At 53.1% G+C, this 19881-nt stretch overlaps 1 protein-coding gene across 1 annotated transcript in view; it reads right to left on the bottom strand.

Annotated features, from left to right (window-relative positions):
- Positions 1-19881, bottom strand: part of CAMK2A (calcium/calmodulin dependent protein kinase II alpha) — a 60935-nt gene that overhangs the window by 31340 nt on the left and 9714 nt on the right. Inside the window, exons 2-5 of the mRNA XM_081825797.1 lie at positions 14146-14240; positions 6953-7012; positions 938-992; positions 40-105 (exon numbers count right to left, since the gene is read on the bottom strand). Coding sequence (XP_081681923.1) covers positions 40-105; positions 938-992; positions 6953-7012; positions 14146-14240 — 276 coding nt within the window. The remainder of the gene's footprint in view (positions 1-39; positions 106-937; positions 993-6952; positions 7013-14145; positions 14241-19881) is intronic.

The raw sequence follows: 19881 nt of genomic DNA on the forward strand, positions 1-19881 counted from the left end.
CGCCCCTCGCACCATCGCCAGGCTGCACCCGGCACTCACCTGGCATCAGCCTCACTGTAATACTCCCGGGCCACAATGTCCTCAAACAGCTCCCCACCGGTAACCCTGGGGAGACAGGCACAGAGTCACCCTCCCACAGAGTTCCCCGGTGCTGCCTCTTCTGGAAGAGTCTCCAGGAAGCTAAGGGCGGGACCCAGGGACCTCAGAATCTCAGCCCAAACGGAGGAACACCAGGGGCCCCGCGGGCGCCTCCTGTCGCAGCCCTCTTCCTGGCTCCCAGCCCGCCCTTCCCCTGACTTCCCTCCCTCCATGACTTGCCCTTCTCTCCCACTGGGTCCAGGCTGGAGTTAGGACAGGGGGTGGGACACTCAGAGCATATCACTGAGGTTCATTAGGAAGCCCAAGGGCTGGGGTTTTTGTTGTTGTTGTTGTTTGCTTGTTTCATAGACTTTATATTTTAGAGTAACTTGAAGCACACAACAAAATTGAGCAGAAGGCACAGAGATTTCCCATGTACCCACACGGGCAGAGTCCTCCCCATGATTAACGGTTTTTTGCAGATGGGACCAGCGTCTTCTATCTTCTACCTATCATTTCGTTATTGTTTTTCATTCAACTGACTGGCTTTCAAAACTTTAAAATTACTCCAAAGGAAACTTTATATTGCCACTAGACGTGGAAAGCCAGCATCGCTGTCCACAAATAGAAACAAAACAATAAGACAACGAAAGGAACAAGTGTGTGTTGGCGTTTCAGGGAGACCCATGTGCACTGTTTGGGTGGCAGGCCTACGACATTCGGGAAACTTTTATCTCGGGAGAGGGAATTCAGCCCAGCCTGGGGGCATTTGGGAATCAGGCCAAGGGACCCAGCTAGGTCATCCCTGCTCAGGCTGCGCCTAGAGCCCTTGTACCTCCCGGGGTGGGCCCAAACTCACAGGTCGAAGATCAGGTAATGGTGTCCCTCCTCGGAGATGCTGTCGTGGAGCCGGACTGTGGGAGGGGCCCAGGCAGCCAGTTAACCCGGAAGCACTGCTTCCCACCCCCTCCTGCCCTCTCACCTCACCCCTCCAACGGCCAACATGCCAATTTCGCAGGCACTGAGCACAAGCCAGGTAACAGGTGCTTTGACAAATGCAAGCGAACGATGGCTCACTGACCTCGGGCATCATCAAAAGAGGCCCAGGTTTAAAGATGGAAGACCCCTCCCTGCTTTGGTCAAAGTTTGGCCTCTTCCTTTCTCCAACCCTCGGCTTCCTTGCTGGGCAGGCTGGCATCGTGGAAATAGCCTGTGGCTCGGATCTCCACCACGTGCTAGCTGTGTGGTTTCAGGCAGGTCGGGTGCTACACCTTTCTGAGCCTCTCTTTTCTGGCCTGGACGATGAGAATGAAACTCCTGCACCTGCAGGCTCGTTGTGAGAATTCCACGAGGCACACAGTCGGTGTTTGCCCAGTGCCGGCCCCGGGAAAGAACCCTGCTGTGCATCCAGGTGTGGATAAGAGAGCGGGGTTGGTGGGAGGACCGCAGTCCCTGAGTTGGGCATGCTGAGAAACTGTCATCTCTTCATACCCCACTTACCAAGAACAGGGGCAAGACTCCCAGGAGCCCAGAGCTCCCAAAATTACCCCCCTGAGATTCTGGAAGGAAGGGCCCAAGGCCCAGGGCTGCCTCTGGGGGGCTGTACCCTGCCAACCAACCGCATTTTCTCCCAGGACAGCTTCACATCCTTCCCTGAGCCGCAGCCTAAAAACGGCTACGGAGTGGGGTACGTGCTCAGAGAATCAGGATACGTCATACAACGGAAGATTACACAGCTGTTAAAATAATACGGCAGTTACGTATCCCCTGGTTCAGAATCTTCTCTGAATTATGTTGTTTGGCAAAAACGCAAAGTGCAAAACAGTATGCACGGTACTTCTTAAAAAAGATGTAGTTAAGCCTGTTTACGGCATAAGCCTCTCTGGAAGGATACAAAAAGTGGGCACTGGGGGACCTTGGGGAGGGGAATCGAGAGAGTAGGAGTGGTGGGTGAGTGAGACTATGTTTTCACTGTGAGCCCTAGTGCCATTTGAATTCTGGCCATGTGCATATATTTCTGACTCAGTATTGAGTCCCTTCAATGGCTTATGGTTCTCCTATCTGCACGTAAAGTTTGAAGAGGCAGGCGTCAAATATACCAGAGTATATCTACTACTGGACAGGGGAGAGATAACCAGAGATGGAGGAGGATAGGAACATAAATTTCTTTAAAAGATTTATTTATTTAAGTGATCTCTACACTGAACACAGGCCTAGAACTCACAACCCTGAGATCAAGAGTCACACACTCCACTGACTGGACCAACCAGGCACCTCGGGAACACAAATTTAAATTAAAATTTTTTTAATTCTTAAATGATGATATGTATTTCTAAATGACTGGTATTTTAAATATATTTTATTTTATTCTTAAGTAAGCTCGACACTCAATGTGGGGCTGGAACTTTTGACCCTGAGACCAAGAGTCACATGCTCTACCCACTGAGCCAGCCAGGCGCCCCTGTTTTAAATATATTGCAAAGCAAAACTAAAAATCAGAGTACATATTACATAACCCTGCTTTAATTTTTTAAATAACATTTCATTATAAAAAAATTCACACGTACACTCAAGTGAACACCCATCTACCTACCACTTAGGTTCTATCATCAATCCTTTCTTATACTTGTTTTACTACATTTCTAACCATTCCTCTATCTATTCATCTATTTCAATTTTTTAATGCATTTCAAAGCAAAGGTATGCTTGGTTTTTGACATGTATATGTGTATTGAAATGAGCATCCTGTATATTCCGTACGCCGAATCTGACAACCCTAGATTGGTGCCCTGGCCGGCTCTCCTTCTGTAAGCCGGGCCAGCCATCCTGCAGCCTCTGCGAGAGGTGGCTGCTAACAGCTCACGTTTACTCCCCTTCGCTGGAGAATTACCCTCTACTGCTGAGCCGCCTTGTGTACGAGGTTACCTGCAGCCTGCAGCCAATGACGGACTAACTCAGGAAGTCAGCGTCCATGCAAAGGGCCAGTCTCCTTGTCTTAGGGAGGGACACCCCCAAAACAGGATTTATGTTCCAGAGACCTCCCCACGGCATCCTGTAGACACACCTGGAATCGGGTCAAACTTAGACTTGACCTGAGGCCACATCCTTGGTCAATTCCTTCCCGTTCTCCATCCTGCTTCACCCCGTCTCTTGCAGGTCTCCCCTGGGAGCACACGCTCAATAGATCACAAACATCTGAATCCCTGCCTTAGGCTCTGCTTCTAAGAAACCTGACCTGAGACAACACGTAGAGAAACACTTGAGAAGGTACAGACACATCATGTGTCATACGGAAACATGTATCATACAGTATTAGCGCTAAGTACCAAGGTTATAGAAGATACTTCAAAAATTGTCTTCTCATTGATCTACAATAAACTTGCATTCTTAGTGTATCAAGATAAAGTTTAAAAAAAAAAACCCTTTCCGGGAGCCTGGGTGGCTCAGTCGGGTAAGCCTCTGCCTTTCGCTCAGGTCATGATCCCAGTGTCCTTGGATCAAGTCCCACATCCGGCTCCCTACTGAGCAGGGAGCCGGTTTCTCCCTCTCCCTCTACCCCTCCCCCCTGCTCGTAATCTCTCTCTCTCTCAAATAAATAAATAAATCTTAAAAAAAAAAAAAAAAGGGCTGCCCTCTAAGCAGCCAGACAAGGGGGACAAAGGCTGGATTCCAGCCCCCACCTGCATAAGGGCACTGGGGTGGCCTTTAGTCCCTGAGAGGTGGCACCATCACAGCTCAGAACACAGGAGACAGGACACATAAAACCTCTCCTCCCATCAGTGAAGGCTGCCCTGAGAAAGAACAGTCCAAAGCCGAAGAGGAAAAGAAAGATTCAAGAGCCGTCACAGGGTATGAAAGAGTCTCACCACCTCGTAGAGATTGACACGTCTGTGGTCATTGAGCTAAGCTGCCAGTTTGTGACTTTTTATATTGCCAGAGATCCAACAGATCTGTAACCTAGTTTTCATTTATATAGCTGGACTCACGAATTTCTGACATTCCTTTCATATTTCCAACAGTGATTAGTTTTTTTTCTTGGAAATTGAAAGGTAGTGCTTGCTGCCCTACCCTCTGCCCGCTGACAGCACACTCCTGATGCCCCCGTGGGAAGCTCAGTGGAATGGCTGGGAAGATGGGCTCTGTAGTCAGTCTTGCTGGGCTCACCTCCCAGATCTGCCTCCTATAAGCTGTGTTAACTTTGGGCAAATTAGGTAGCCTCTCTGAGCCTCCTGTCCTACCCATAGTGGTAACCCACTGGCCTGCTGCAGGGGGTTAATCGATGATGCTTGCAAAGCCTTCAACACAGTGCCCGGCTCCGGCAAGAACTTGACAAATGTAGACACTGTCATCTTCCTCATTGACCAGCCTCACTTCTCTTGCCCACTCCAAATCCCCTGCTAAACTCTCAGGGTGTCCCCTGCTCCGTGGGGTGGCCTTCGGAGTCGGCCCCATCAGCAGGTGTGGGGCACTGTCCCTGTCCCGCGTGCACAGCATAGTTGGACCCTCCTGTGCTGAGCCAGGGCCTCCCTGACCTGGTCCCCCCGGGGCTGCACACCAACCACACATGGGGAGCAGCGAGTAAGCCTGGTTAGAGTCACCGAGCCGCATGACTAGGACTCAGTCTAGCACTTCCATGCACAGATTCGCCTCTCAGGTTCTGCATCCACAGCTGCACCTCTCTGCACTTCTTCGGGCAGATTATCATCGACTTAGAAGTGAGATGCTTAGAGGCTCAGGAAGCAGCACCCTCCAGGGCCCTTCCAGCCCTGAGATAGCTTCGGGGTTCTTCCCCAAATCCACCTGGTCTGGGGCTCAGCTCTGCTCTCCACGTCCCTGTGCATCAGCCACTCCGACCCCAACCCCATCCCCACTCCTTCTGCCCGTCCTCAGCCCCCAGCAGAGGCCCTGGCATGTGGTGGGGCCCCGGATACCCTTGCCGTCAGGTGCAGGAAGGAAGGAAGGAAGGAGTAAAGGCCTCAATGATGATGACGATGAAGTGCCATTTCTGAGACTTTACCACGGGCCAGGCTTGTGCTAAGTGCTTCCCTTGCAATTTCTCATTTAGCTCACCCAACAGTTGTAAAGGGTGGCTACCGCGATTACCCTCATAGCCCGCGCACGCTCCAACACCTGTGAATGCCGAGCTGGGATTGGACCCCAGGTGCAAACCCCATTCTCTTAACCACCACGTTAAATACAGCGCCCCAAACTGGTGACCGAACATCGTGATGGCTCAGAGGAATGAGAAGCATGTTTTCGGGTAAGGTCGTTTGGTGGGAAGGGGTGGACTGAGGAAAAAGGGGAACGGCACTTACCTCGGGACTGTCATGGTGCTATGCTTTAATTAATCATCACAACCCTATGAGGAGGGTATCATTGCCATTTTCCAGATGAGGAAACTGAGCTTCAGAGTGGTTCAGCAACATGTCCAGGGTCACACAGCAATCAAGCAGCAAACCCAGGATTTGAGCTGCAGTCTGTCAGCCCCAGAGCTCATAAGGTACTGCTCCCCATGTATGGGGGGCAGGGGAGGGTGGAGGACGCAGTGTCGAACTGAAACCACCGCGTGGGCAGCAACACACACTGACACACACACTCCCCGCCTCCTTCCTCTGGGGCCGCCAGCCTTTCTAAGAACCATGGGACTTTGTGGTCGGAGCTCCCTCCCCACCCCTCCATCACAGTGCTGGGCGGCTGGAGGCCCCGAGAGGGCAGGAGCCGCCCAAGGTCACACAGTGAGTCCGCCAGCAGGCCAGGGATCGGGGTACAAGCAGGGCTGCTGCCCTCCCTGGCCGCCTTGCTGCCCCTCCTCTGATTCTGGTCCTGGAGCTTCTGGCTGCTGTCTGCGCAGTTCTGCTCCCCTTCACAGGGCCCAGGGAAGGGGAGGTGCCTTTCGGGTATAAATAGCAGACGGAGATGCTTCTCTCCAGCAGGAGAGTTAACCCTTGGGGCTCTGGGCACAGAGAGATGCTTCCTTCCCAAGGGCAAAGGCTTGGTGGCTGTCAGAGTTGGAATATTCCTTAGAAGAGCATCTAGGCCTTGTTCCTCAAAGTGGGATCCGAAACTGCAGCCTTGGCATCGCCTTGGAGCGTGTCAGAAATGCAAAATCTTGGAACCCACCCAAACCCGCTGAACCAGAATCTACCTTTTAACAGGATGCCCAGATGATGCAGAGGGTGTCTCCTTGTGCAGATGGGGGAAAGTGGCTCAGAGAGGGCAGGGATCCCACCCAAGGTCACACAGCCATTCCCTGACAGAACTATATCTAGAATCTGCTCTTCCGGCCCTCCCCCCACCCGCCCCTGGCCACACCACCCCAACTCAGAACCCTGATGGGCAGGGTTGCAGACCCCCAGTCATGCATGGGGGAAGAGGGGAGGTCAGGCAGTGATGCGTGGTCTAGGCCCAGCCTCTCCCCGGCAGCAGGTGCTCAGTCTACCCCGGGGCAGTGGCCACCTCGGAGCCTGCCTCTGAGGGGCAGGCAGGCTGCTGGTCTAGGTAGGTGGGCAGGTCATAGTGCCAGGCTGACTCAGCTTGGGGTAGGTTTGGGGAGTGGGCCGTTATGGTCAAGGCCACGCCTGGCCTATTTTTGCCTCTCTCAGAGCTTCGGGAGTTTTCCTGAAACAGCTTTTCTGAAGGAGGCTGCCGGCAGCGTGGGCTACAGGAGGAAGGGCCCCTTCTTCACCTTCTCCCCAACCAAGCTGGTCTCTGAGAAATGTGGAGACCATTAAAGTCACCCCCTTTCCCATCACTACTGCCGCCATCCCCAGAGAAGAGAGCAGCTACCCCCCACCTGCCCAGAAGGCCCACCAGCTCAGGCAGGGGCGCAGGGCCAGGCTCCACCCACGCCCCTCATGCACCCCCCACAGCTCACCGATGTTGGGGTGCTTCAGCAGGCGGCAGATGCGGGCTTCGCGCTCCAGCTTCTGATGGTCTGAAACCCAGATGCCCAGGTGAGTCCCAGATGAGGGAGGGAACTTCACCCACTCCGTCTCTGCCTCTTCATGGCCTCTTATGCTCTGCACCTCCCAGGGCAGCCCCTGGGCCCCCATCCCCCCACATAAGCTGGCCTTTCTGGCAGGGCCCCTGGGTTCTCCAGGAAGGCGGTGGGATGCAGCAGAGGCGGGGTGGTGGGGGGCAGGGTTGCAGGGCCTCAGAAGTCCCTTCCTCTCTCTGGGCCTTGGTTTCCGGGGCTCTCAAATGAGGTGCATCCCTGAGCCCCATCTGCAGAGCCTGCAACGCCCCCCCCCAGGGCAGGCTTCTGCTGCCCTGCCTCCAGCCTTGCCCCTTGCACGCACGGCGCTCTGGCCAGACTGAAGTGCTAAATGGCACTTCTCCAGACCCACCCCGCTCAGTCCTCTCAGAACCACCCATGTGGTTCTCTCAGCTTGGAACTTTCCCTCTCAACCTCCCACCTGTCCTTCACTGGCCATCACCCCGTCACTCCCACCTATCCTTAGATATACCCTCTCCTGGCAGCCTGGTAGGGGCCCCTCCTCTGTGTGGTCAGGGTCCCGGGACAACACATCTCACTTTGGCTCATGGATACCTTTACCCTTAAGGGCAAGAGCTTGGTCTCTGTTGTACCCCTGGCATCTACTCAAATGCCTGGCACATAGTAGGTGCTCAAGAAATAATTGAATTAAAGAATAAACCATTGAATGATGAACCTTTCTAAGGGAGTGTATATTTCTCTGCAGGAGAAGAGCTGTATTCATTCACAGAGGCCGACTCCCTTACAGGGGACACAGAGAGCCCCAAATAATCTGCAGGGGCTTTACCCGGAGCTCTCACACCTGCTTTCCAGGACTTTTGTCCAGACCCCCAGGGAGAGAGGCTTTGTTCAGGATCTGCCCCCGTGGTCTCCCGCTCTGAGGCTGCTGGGAACAATCCTTCCCGTGACTCTCTTCAGTCCTCCCAACCACCCTGCGCTGTGGGCATCACTGTCCCCATTTTATGCACTTCTCAATTTCCTTTCTGGTGCTTTTCTCACAACTCCATAGTTAATGCCTTAATTTTAAAAACCAGAACAAGGGCGCCTGGGTGGCTCAGTCGTTAAGCGTCTGCCTTCGGCTCAGGTCATGACCCCAGGGTCCTGGGATCGAGCCCTGCTGCATCAGGCTCTCTGCTCCGCGGGAAGCCTGCTTCTCCCTCTCCCGCTCCCCCTGCTTGTGTTCCTGCTCTCGCTGTCTCTCTCTCTGTCAAATAAATAAATAAAATCTTAAAAAAAAAAAAAAAACCCAGAACAATACGAAGGGAGCCAGTAGAATATTTACTATGTGCCAGGCACTGTGCAGAGCACCTTTATATCCATCTCAAATTCTCACAACAACCCCTTGAGGGAGGTGCTATCACGTCCGAACCTTACAGAGGTGCGTAGAAGCCAAGTACCCGGCTCAGAGTCGCACCCCCGGTGATGAGTGGCACCGCACTTTGCACCAGGCAGTCAGGACCCAGGGCTGAGCTTTACCGTGCTACACTGCTCTCCACGCCCTGACTCAGCGCCGCCGCCTCCATCTGCCCCCAATTTCTGAATGGGAAAATCGGGGCGCATAGGAGGGACCTCACGCAGACTCTCAGCGGCAGAAGTCCGGATTAGAACTCCAGTCTCTGACTAGCCCCTTCAGAGCAGGCAGCCACCAAGGAGGGCAATAAGGAGGGAGAAAGTCCCAGCCCTTGTCCCCAGGCAGCCAGCTCCCCTTGCCCCTGCCCCTTTAGTAGAGCAATCACTGGCCTTCCTCCAGGGGCTGCAGAAGCCAAGAGCAACACTGAAATGGGGCTTTTTCGTCAGCAAAGCAATTAAGTCCACTCCTGTCTCCACAGAGGGTAAGCACATCTCCCCAGCAGCAGGTGGACTAGGGGCTAGGGGGGGAGGTTGTCTACACTGGGGGACATCCCCCCTGGTCCCCCCTCCCTCCCAGCCTTCTTCCACATCCTCCAGGATGGCAGGAGGCCAATTCCCACACAAAGGAGGGGCATCTCCATCCAGAGCTGCTGAGGGCCCTCAGTGGACTGAGGACAGCTGGACACTCCCCTAGCCCTACAACCCTGTCCCCCACCCCACCCATCCCCAGCAGAAGAACCAGAGATCAGGCTGGTCAAGTGGGGCCTATCAGAGGGGGCTGGAGGCTATACATTCAGGGTACAAGGCTGGTCCAGACTATACATTCAGGGGACGAGGGACCCAAATGCAGAATTCTGATGTTTCCCCACCACGTGAGCAGCACTGAAAGGACACGCAGGTCACACAGCCTCAGACTTGGGCCTGATGGCCAGCCCTCACTGCCAGAAATGCCAGGAGCTGACTTTTTATAAATCTGGCTATCATCTTGCGCATAGTCCAATCACACCACATTGCAAATTTCTGGGCTAAAAGCATTAATTTGTTGAATTTATGTAAACATATATGTTATTCAACAGTTTTTGTAACTCTGACATGTTTTTATTTTCTAACATTCCTCAAAGAAAGTAGGGATTGTGTTTCTCTTGACCTCTGAGGCCTTGCTCTGTTCTATAGGTAAGGAAACTGAGGCCCAGTGATAAGGAGGAGCCCCATTATCAAAGTCACTTAATAAGGTGGTGAAGCCTCCTTAGAACCCACAGCTCTGAGGAACCACTCCTGGATGTTCTCCCCCCTCCAGCCAATCATCTTTGGCAGCAAAGGACCTCTTATTAAAACATGAATTAGATGCTGTCTCTCCCTGGCTTCAAACTCTCCAACAACTCTTCAAACTCCGCATTGTACTTGCAATCCAAACTCTTCACCACGGCCAGCCAGACCCCGCTGGTCCTGCCTCATCTTGGCCTTGGAGCTTCAGCCACAGTGGCCACCTTTCTGGCCTCACGCACACCATGCCCCTTCCCACCTCAGGGCCTTTGCACTTGCTGGGCCTTTTGCCTAGAATGCTCTTGCCCTGGGTCTTCTCATGGCTGCCTCCTTCTCCTCAGGCAGGTCCAACACAGTATCACCTCCTCAGAGAGCTTCCCTGGCTGCCTTTTCTGAGGGTCCCTCCTGCCCCCCATCACTTCCCCACTCTCCTGTCTCATTTTCTTTATAACTCGTTGCTACCTAAAGTTTACCTCGCTTATTTATATGTTTAATGTTCTTTCCAGTCTTCCTCCCTAGAGAACAGGTGCAATGAGAGCAAGACCTTGTCCGTCAGTCACGGCCATGCCCCAGGGCCCAGAGTCACTAAGCAGCTTGTCCAAGGTCCCATAGCTAAGAAATGGCAGAGCTGGGATTTCAACCCATGTTCAAAATTACTATACTACATTGCCTCCCATTCTCATAAATAATTAATTGATAAATCAGTCCTTTCAGCTTGATACAGTCCCACATGGTGAAAGGCCTGAGGGAAACCTCCTGTCCAGGTACCTGGAAGGATTGCCCCCTAATGCTCACTATGATACCTTGTGAACCTTCTCCTTCCCTCCCTAGGGGCAGGCCTCCAGGGTGTTGGGGTTAAGGGGCCCTGCCCTGCCCAAGAGCTTGGCAGGCAGGGGCGAGTGAAAGTAAAGTTCAGGGTGAAGTTCCTGGGGCCAGATAGTGCTAGCAGGGCAGGGCAAGACAGCAGAGCATGGGGGAAGTACAATCAGGAAGCCCGGAAGGCTCTGCCTGCAAAGTGGGGCGGGGGCAGGGGGGAGGGGTGGGACTCCTGCCAGAGGCACAGGAACCAGGGAAGAAAATAGGCTTCCAAGTCTTGGAAGAGGAAATGTCCCCACCCTCTAGAGGGCCTCAACAGGGCTCCTGATCCTGGGAGGTTAGAGGAATAATTCCAAGGGCCAAGAGTGCCAGGCAGGAGTGGGGAGTAAGATGAGGAAAACGGGAAGCATCTGTCTCACTGCCTCCTTCACAGCATGGGCCTGAGGCTCAGGGGCAGCCTGAATGAGCTCACGCCATGCTTCTCACCCCATGTCCCGGGACTGGTTGCCAGGGAGCAGAGGAAGTGAGCCCTCAGCGCTCGGGTGGACAGTGGTTACTGTGGAGGTCTCTGTACCCCCGTCAGTCACCCCTGGCTGCACCAGCCACATCCATGTGCCCAGCGTCCCCTAAAATGCTAATGAGTGTCTTCTGTGCGCTGGGTGAGGCTGGGGCTGGGAAGCCTCTGGAGGCCCTGGCAGGGAGTTCTCCCTGAGCGTACTGGCTATCATCACTGCAGACGGGAGTTTTTCAGTGCAGGAGCTTGGGCCTCACCTACTGACTCCAGCCCTCCAGGGTAGAACTAAGGCAGCCGTGTTTTTTTTTAAAGGCCCCCGAGGGGATCTGGCAGGGCCTGAGACAGGCAAAAATTTCACTTCCCATTCCATGTCTTTATGACTTCTTTTTTTTTTTTTTAAAGATTTTATTTATTTATTTGAGACAGAGAGAATGAGAGAGACAGAGAGCACATGAGAGGGGGGAGGGTCAGAGGGAGAAGCAGGCTCTCTGCCGAGCAGGGAGCCTGATGCGGGACTCGATCCAGGGACTCGATCCAGGGACTCCAGGATCATGACCTGAGCCGAAGGCAGTCGCTTAACCAACTGAGCCACCCAGGCGCCCCTTTATGACTTCTTGAAATTGTTGACACTTTGAGCATTTTATCTTAGAAGAGTAGCTTTAAAATACATAGGAAAAAATATCTCTTGGGTTGGGGAGCCACTCAACAGAAGAAGAGGCGGACTCTGGTGGGGAAGGGGGAGCTGCAGCTCTGGGTGGGGGGGAGGATGGACACCCCGGGTGGGCAGGCCCCTGCCGGGAGCTGCCAAAGTCCCCAGGGAGTGCCAGCAGGAGCAGCTTAGAGTATGTTGCCAAACAGTCAGCATCAAACTTCTCCTCTCCCCAGGCACCATGGGTGGAAAACAAAGGAACCTGCTAGAAGCAGCTCCGCTCTTCCTCTCCCGCTGGGGAGAGAAGAGTCGGCAGTTGGCAGACTTGTTTGAGAAGGCTCGCCTGAGAACCTCCACACTCCCACCCTCCACACTCACCTAGGCCCCGGGCCACCTTACTGTAAGGATGGCAAAGCCTCAACAAATTGCCAAAGACAGGGGACTTGCTGATTTCGTCGTGGCACGGCCCAGAGTCCACACTGCCCAAGGAATGCTTAGTCACCTTCCAGAAAGGAGGCAGTGCCCCTTCCATTGTCCCTCATACACATCTGTCTCTTCCTGTCAGAGTGTGTATGTGTGTGTGTGAGAGAGAGAGAGGGAGGGAGGGGGAGAGAGAGAGAGAGAGAGAGAGAGAGAACCAGGCGGCGGGGAGAGGTGTCGCTCTGAGTGAACTGACCCAAGCGCTCCAGCATCCAGGGAGGACCCTGACTCCTGACCCTCCCTCATTTTGAAGCAACCTCAACCTGTCACCCCCAGTCGTGGCCCTAATCTTGCCCCCTCCGTATCTCAGGGATTGGGACATCTCCTTTGATCAAAGCACAGAGAGGGCGCCAGACTGCCACTCGTCCCACAGGAAGCAAGGCAGACCCCAGCCTCTGGACATGGGGCCGCCCTAGCCGCCCTGGCTCCGCCCTCCCCCCCACCCCCCGGCTCTGGCCCCAGACTTCCCACGGGTGTCATCCTTCCACACCGGCTTCCATGCTGAATGTGTGCCGTCTCGGCCCCCGGCCCTCAGAGAACCACCCTCCACATGCCCAGCCTCTTCTCCCCGCAGGACACTGGCTGCCTACGGGGGAGTTCAGTAACTAGGAGAAGGAGCTGGGCTCCCAGCAGCACTGAGCCAGAGAGATGAAAGGCAGCACCACGCGGTCCAACACGGGGCCTGCTGGGAGGCCTTCGGGGGACCATGTGAACATCCTGTACCAGCCTCCGTGAACCCCGCACCTGCTGGGCCCCGGCCCCAACACAGCTGCCGCTATGCCAAGTAAACACCTGACCACCTGACCACCCCATGACATCTCCCATGCTGCACTTGTACCCGCCTCACCCGGCGGTCCCCAAGGCAGCTTAGACAGCATTCAGAGCGGGCATTGGATTTTTGAAGATAACCTTCCCCAACACATTGACCCCGATTACTACCACTACCGTTCTAGCCACAGGCTAAGGGCACGAAGCACGGCTTCTGGGCAGGCTTTCCAAGTTCCAATACCCACACAGATCACCAGGACATCTTGGTAAAATGCAGATCCCTTTTTTTTTTTTTTTTAAATGCAGATCCTGATTCCTTAAGTCTGGAAACAAGAATGTGCATTTCTAGCAATCTCCTGGTGATGCTGACGCTGCTGGTCTAGGACCACTTCCAAACCGGAATTACCTGGGGATTTTTTTTTCCAAACCCAGGTCACACCCCCACATGGATGAAGTCACAACCTCTGGAGGCAGGGCCCAGGCATCAGGAGTTTTTGAGGCTCTGCAGGGGTTCCAGGGTGAGGACAGGTTTGGGAGCTACTGTTCTAGGGAATATTTAGGGTTGAGAGAGCAGACCGGTGTGGCTGAAGTGGAATGCACCTGGAGTTTACTGGACACTGGTGGAGCGCTGGGATGTGTTGGGTGCTGTCCCAGGTACTGGGTATAGCAGGGAATGAAAGCCATCCCTGACCTCTTGGAGCTTATGGTCAAGATGCATGCTTAATAAGGGACCAAGCCAGCAAATGGGATAAGTGCAGACTGGGGGAAAGCCACAAAGAAGGTAAACAGTAATAACAGATATAAAATGGGGGAGACGCCCTCAGATGTAGGGGTTGGGGAAGTCTCTCAAAGGATGTGACATTGATCTGAGGCCTGAAGGTTGAAAAAGGGCCAGCCTTGTAAGGAGCCAGGTAAGGGAATGGTGGTTGCACAGGTCTGGAGATGAGAAAGGAAGCAAGTAAGAGAAGGGCAGGGAAAGGAAGTCCCACCTGGTACCTTAGCCTTCACCTGGGTGGGAGGCAGAGAGCCTGGCCTGTCTGAGGGGCTGTGGCCTCCAGTCTAGATCCCCTAAGGAAGGAAAATGGAGGGATCTGTTCTCATAATGCCCACAGGAAGAAGAATCTCCCCCCTGCAGCATCACCCAGGGGGACAGACCCAGGTCCGGCTTCTAACCCAAGGCGTTGAGGGAAGAAGAGCCCCAGAGGGCGGGTAAGGCATGGATCTGCCACCTACCTCTGGCCGAGAGCTTCTTGGTGTTGATGATCTTCGCAGCATACTCCTGGCCAGCCAGCACCTTCACACACCTGCGCACCACTGAGAAGGCTCCCCTGGGAGGACAGAGAAGGTGAAGGAGGGAAGCAGGGGCCCAAGGGATGCATCGCTAGGACATGCCAAAGTTCATGCATCTGTACCGTGTTGGCTAGGGAGCCCTCCTGCAGGGCTGCTCAAGCTCACAGGGGCTACATGGCCTGACTCAGGGACAGGGCAGGGATGGCGACCCAGGAGAACCCCTGCCCCCAGATTATGAGGGCCTTGGCCTCGTAAGAGATGAGCCTTCCAGAGTTGTAATAAGTTGGGCTCACCAAGTTATAAAACGTTAGAATCATATAGTGTCAGAATCACAGAATCTAGGTCTCTGCAAGATTGTAGTTTTCATTCTTTGAGTAGGTAACACATCAACACGGCTCAAAGTTCAACTGATATGGAAGTGTGGATAGTAAGAAGACTACCTCCCACCCTTGTACCCCAGTCTCCAAGGTCCTGTCCCCAGGGACAGTCAATGTTACCAGGTCCTTGGGCATCTTTTCACAAATACTCTCTGCCATACAAGGGTTTTGGACCTCGCATGCTGTTCTGCACCCTTCCTTTTTCAGTAAATATTTTGGAAATACTCCTTCCATATCATAACATAAAGAGATCCTCATTATTTAATCATATGGCTGTCCTATAATTTACCTAGCCAGTCCCCTATCAATAGGCAATTAGGTTAGTTCAATCCATAGTTCCATGCATTTTACAAACAGCACTGCAATGACTAATCTTCTATGTGTGCATTAGAATTAACGTTTCCCATGTGTGCAAGTGTCTGTGGATCAACTTCAAGAACTGGTATTATTTGGTCAAAGGGTAGGTGTTATTGGTAATTGTGAAGGATGATGCGAGATTATCCATCTTAGAGATCGTACCAACTTACTTTCCCTAGTATGTGAGGGGACCATTTTCCTCCACCCTTGTCCACAGTGTGTTATCAAACTTTCTTATCTTTGCTAGTGAGACAGGTGGGAAATGGCGACTCAATGTAGGTTTGATTTGTAATTCTCATATTGAGTGAGGCTGAGCATTTTTTCATGTTTTATTTTATTTTTTTAAAGGTTCTATTTATTTATTTGAGAGAGAGAAAGCGAGAGAGGTCACAGAGAAAGAGGGAGAAGCAGACTTGCCGCTGACTGAGCGGAGAGCCCCACGCGGGACTCGATCCCAGGACCCTGAGATCATGACCTGAGCAGAAGGCAGCTGCTTAACCGACTGAGCCACCCAGGCGCCCCACTTTTCATGTTCTAAGAGGCGCCTGGGACTTGATCCTCAAAGTATCAGTGGTTGGGAAACGTTTGGAGGGAGGGTTGTACCAGTACTTTGCATGGGGACACTGATGAGTGGCAGGTGGAATGTGGCCCGCTTCCCAAATTGTTCAATTTTTCAATTAAAGCCTGAAGTCTGGATATTTATGTGAAGTTTCCCAATTTTTAAATACTGGCACCTTATTCTAAAAAAAACAAAAACATGTAAACATAGTATCTGACCCAACAAACCTAGTGTGAGGGCTCAATCTCGCATCTGGGAATGCTATCATACCCCCTACCACAGAAGTCATCTGGTGCAACGCCTTCATATCCCAGAGGAGGCCCCTAAGCCTCCGGACACGGGCCGGAGTCACCACCATTAGCACTCGAACCGCAGACTAATGTTAGGGGGCAGGTTTCCCCAATTCTAATGTGCGTATGAGTCACCAGTGTGTCTTATTAAAATGCAGATTCTGACTCCTTACGTCAGCAGTGGAACTGAAGACTCTGAGCTCCAGTGTAGACGGTGTAGACGGCTCACGCAGTTAGCTGTAGGCAGGGCCAGGCCTAGAACTCAGATATTCGTACCCCCCCCACCACCACCAAGGGAGCCTGCCACACCCAGGTTCCTTGACAAGACCACACCTCATCACATCCTCCAAACTTCCATGCCCTAGCCTCAGCATAAGGGCGGGTCCAAGCCCAGGAAGCCTGCAGGCTGGGACCTCTCCGTACGCCCTCTCTGTACACACCCTGGGCATGGTGTCTCTGGTTTCTGAGCCGCATGAATGGAGCAAGTGGAAAACTGGAGAGGGATGAGGAAGAAAGAGCCAGGAGGGGGCATGAGCCGAGGAAATGTGACCTTGTAGGAAAGCACTAGAAAGCGCTAGACTATCCACTTGCACTGGAATTCCTGGGCAAGTGGATCGTCTCATGCAGCAATAGACCTTCCCTGGGGTGTGCACCTTTGCTGTCCTTCCCCCACCCCTCCCACCCCAGGAAAGCAGCAAGACCAGAGTCTCCTTCCCAGAGAAGCCTCCCTGTTAAGGACTCCCTCACCTGTGCTCCCAGAGTAACTCCGCCCCTCCCCGTCTAGCCCAGGCTCACCGTGGCTCTTGCTCGGTTGCTTGTCCTATTTGTGCCTCCCACCTGACGGTAAGTTCCTGAGGGCCAGGACTTTAACTTTCCTTTCCACATCCCTGTGCCCCAGTATCCAATGTCTGCTACCAGTAGGGCCTCCATAAATGTTACTTGCAGAAACAAGAAGTGGATTGAATTCACAGTGAGGGAGATTGAATGAGACGGGGGAGTGGATTTTCCGTCAGGGTGTTAGGAATAGGAACAGGCATCCGAAGAAGGTAGGGCACGACTGGTCTCTCAAAGGTGCCCACCCTACCCAGACAGGGGGATGGACCCAAAGACCTTCAGGTCCCTGCCCAGCTGGAGGCCACGATTCCCAAAGGCCCCGGGGGAGAGTGTTTAAAGTGGCCCCTTCTGGGAAAGTTGGAGAGCTCCATCGAGAGCAGGGGCATGGAAGGAGAGGGGCTATAAGGTCCTGAGTGCAGGGGCTGGGTCCTGCCTCACTCACCAGCATTTAGCCTGTGTTTGGTCCAGAGCTAGAGTTCAGTTAATGTGGGATGGAGGGATGGAGGGATGGAGGGGGAGGGGGAGGGAGGCAGGGAAGAAGGGATGGATATAATTTCTCCACTAAAGGAACATATTCTAAGTAAAAAACTAAGTAAAAAATTCCATTCCAAGAAAGATCTTAGACCGATGGTTATCAAACGGGCTGCTTTGGAATCCCCTGGGGATATTTTAAAAATACATATACCCAAACCAGACTTTTTAAAAGTCTGGTTATCCAGATTTAACCAAACTAGAACCTCTGGGCGGGGGCACAAGGGATCTGTATTTTCATTTAACAGCGGTCCAGGGGATTGTGTCCTGCCCGCCCTCTGGGGGAGTCCTGCTAGATGCCCTGACGTCAGCCCTGACGGGGCAGTCACATGCAACTCTCTGCAGGGCAGCTTGGCAGCCCCGTGAACCTGGGCTCTGCCCTAGGAGCTGAGGACCTAAGAGCCACATCTATAAAACAAGAGAAGGTACATTTGCTAAATTTCCTTCTCAGAACACAGTGCCAAGCTTTTGTGTAAATCCCAGCTTCTAACTAGGGGTCCTTTTTTTTTTTTTTCAAAAAAGATTTTATTTATTTACTTGAGAGAGAGCACAGAAGGAAAGGGAGAAGCAGACTCCCCGCTGAGTGGGGAGCCCAATTTGGGTTCGATCCCAGGACCCCGAGATCATGACCCAAGCAGAAGGCAGCCGCTTAACCGACTGAGCCACCCAGGTGCCCCTAACTGGGGGTCCTAACTAGGTCCTAACATGGGGAGGGCAGCCGCAGGGGCCATGTACCCACTGAAGGACATCCTGTGCCTCTGAGAGTAGGTATGTGCATTTTTTTCTGGGGCAAGGTTGCATAGCTTTTAGCAGCTGCTCAGAGGGAGGAGTTTATCAAAACCAGTTCAGAGCTACTGATCCAGAGGGTACCAGCCTCTCGTGCACCCGGAAGGTATCCTCCTTTTAAATGCATGTGCACTGCTAAGCTCCTTCTTGACCACAGCAGCACTGTGGAGTTGGAATTATGATCTCCATTTAACAGGTGGAGAAACTGAGGCCTCGAGTGACTAAGCATATTCCTAGTGGGTCTGTGAAGAGGATTCAGGTCACCTGCACTTGCTCTTCTGACTCCACCAAAGGCAGGAAAGTGTGACCCTCAAGAGCGGGGGCTCTGGGCTCACAAAGCTCTGTGGTCTGATCATGACTTATCCTCAACTGTGGTATTGAATTTGGCACTTCACCCCTACCTATGCAGCCTCGGGTTTCCATCCACCCTGCTCGCCACAGGGCTGGGGGTCAGGGGGACGAGGGGCAGAGGAGAATCTGCAGCAGAAATGAGACTCCTCTCTTTTGTATCTTTTGCTTTAAAAAGGCCTATTTCTGCATTCCCGTCCTGCATGAGCGAGTGGCTGCAACCCAGCAGCCTTGGCAAACAACAAAAGAGCCAGCCCAGTCCTCCCATGGCCCTGAGCCGAGAAGGTGGGCAGCAGGTGGAGGGGCAGGAGCTTGGAAACAGCACGGGGCAGAGAGGGGAGGAGGCTAACGCGGGCAGCTCAGGGTGGAAGGGAGTGACTGGGTGTCCTGAGAGGAAGGGGTGAGGCCTGCATGTGAGAACCCAGTGTGAGTGTCCATGGACGGGTCCTGAGAGGGTCTGCGAAGGTGTTCCTGGATGTTAAGGGGTCATGGGGGCATGTGTGCCCACAGCTGTGTGCAGGCAGCCCAGTCAGTGCCCTGTGCATGAGCTTCCATGAGGCTCGGGGTGTGACAAGGCCCACGTACATCACCCTGGGTATGAAATATGTCTCCACGTCAGCAAGCACGGAATGTGGGCAGGGAAGCATGTGTGTGAGACAGACAGACACTGGAGGGACAGAATCTCAGCTCTCAGCCCTGCTGGGAGGTCTTGGGCAGGGGTCTGCCCCAACACGGGCTTCACTTTCTTTCATCTGCAACATGGGGGTTTGGATGGGAATGAGGCTGAATAGTACAGAGCCCTTTCCAGCTGTAATATTTTATACCAGAATATCCTGTGATGGTGGAAATATTCTGTGTTGTCCAGTGTGGCAGCCACTAGCCTCACATGGTTATGGAGCACTTGAAATACGGCTAGTAGGACTGAAGAACTCAACTTTTAATTTTATTTCATTTGAGCAGCCGTATGTGCCTAGTGACCACCACACTGGAGAGTGAAGTCTATGGGGATAAGCACTCCTGAGCCAAGCCAACCAGAGTTCAAATCGTGGTGCAGCCACTTACTAGCAAGCTACTTAACCTCTGCAAGCCTGTTTCCTCTCCTGTAAAATGTAGATCAGAATAGGACCCGCCCTGTGCAGTTGTTTCGAGGATTCAATGAGATATAATAAGGTATGCAATGGGTTTAGCACAGTCCCTGGTGTCTAGTAAATGCTCAGGAAACAACGCCTTTTATAGGCATCATTATCTACAAAGTGATGAGAACAGCCAGCATCATCAGAAACAAAATGGACCTTGTTTGCCAAGCTCGGGGGAAGAGGAAAGCCAAGAGAGGAGGTTGTGGGGGCCTCGGTGAGGAGGGGAAGGGACTGCTCCCCAGGGCAGAGCACCCTGCCCCTATGTGTGTGGGCACAAGCAGGCAGGGAGGCCCCGCCCTGCTCTCCAACACACAGATGGAGAGGGCGCGGGAAGAGTGGGTCCAGCATGGCTGAGAATGTAGGGAACGTGCTAATGGGCCGTGAAAAGCAAGATTCACACTGGGAAATTGCTTTCTGGCTGCCTGGCAGGCTCTCTGTCCTGGGAGTTGCTGGCTGTCAGC

The sequence above is a fragment of the Leptonychotes weddellii genome, chromosome 7 (genome assembly GCF_054177405.1).
Source record: "Leptonychotes weddellii isolate Sample4059 chromosome 7, ASM5417740v2, whole genome shotgun sequence".
NCBI classification, from domain to species: domain Eukaryota; kingdom Metazoa; phylum Chordata; class Mammalia; order Carnivora; family Phocidae; genus Leptonychotes; species Leptonychotes weddellii.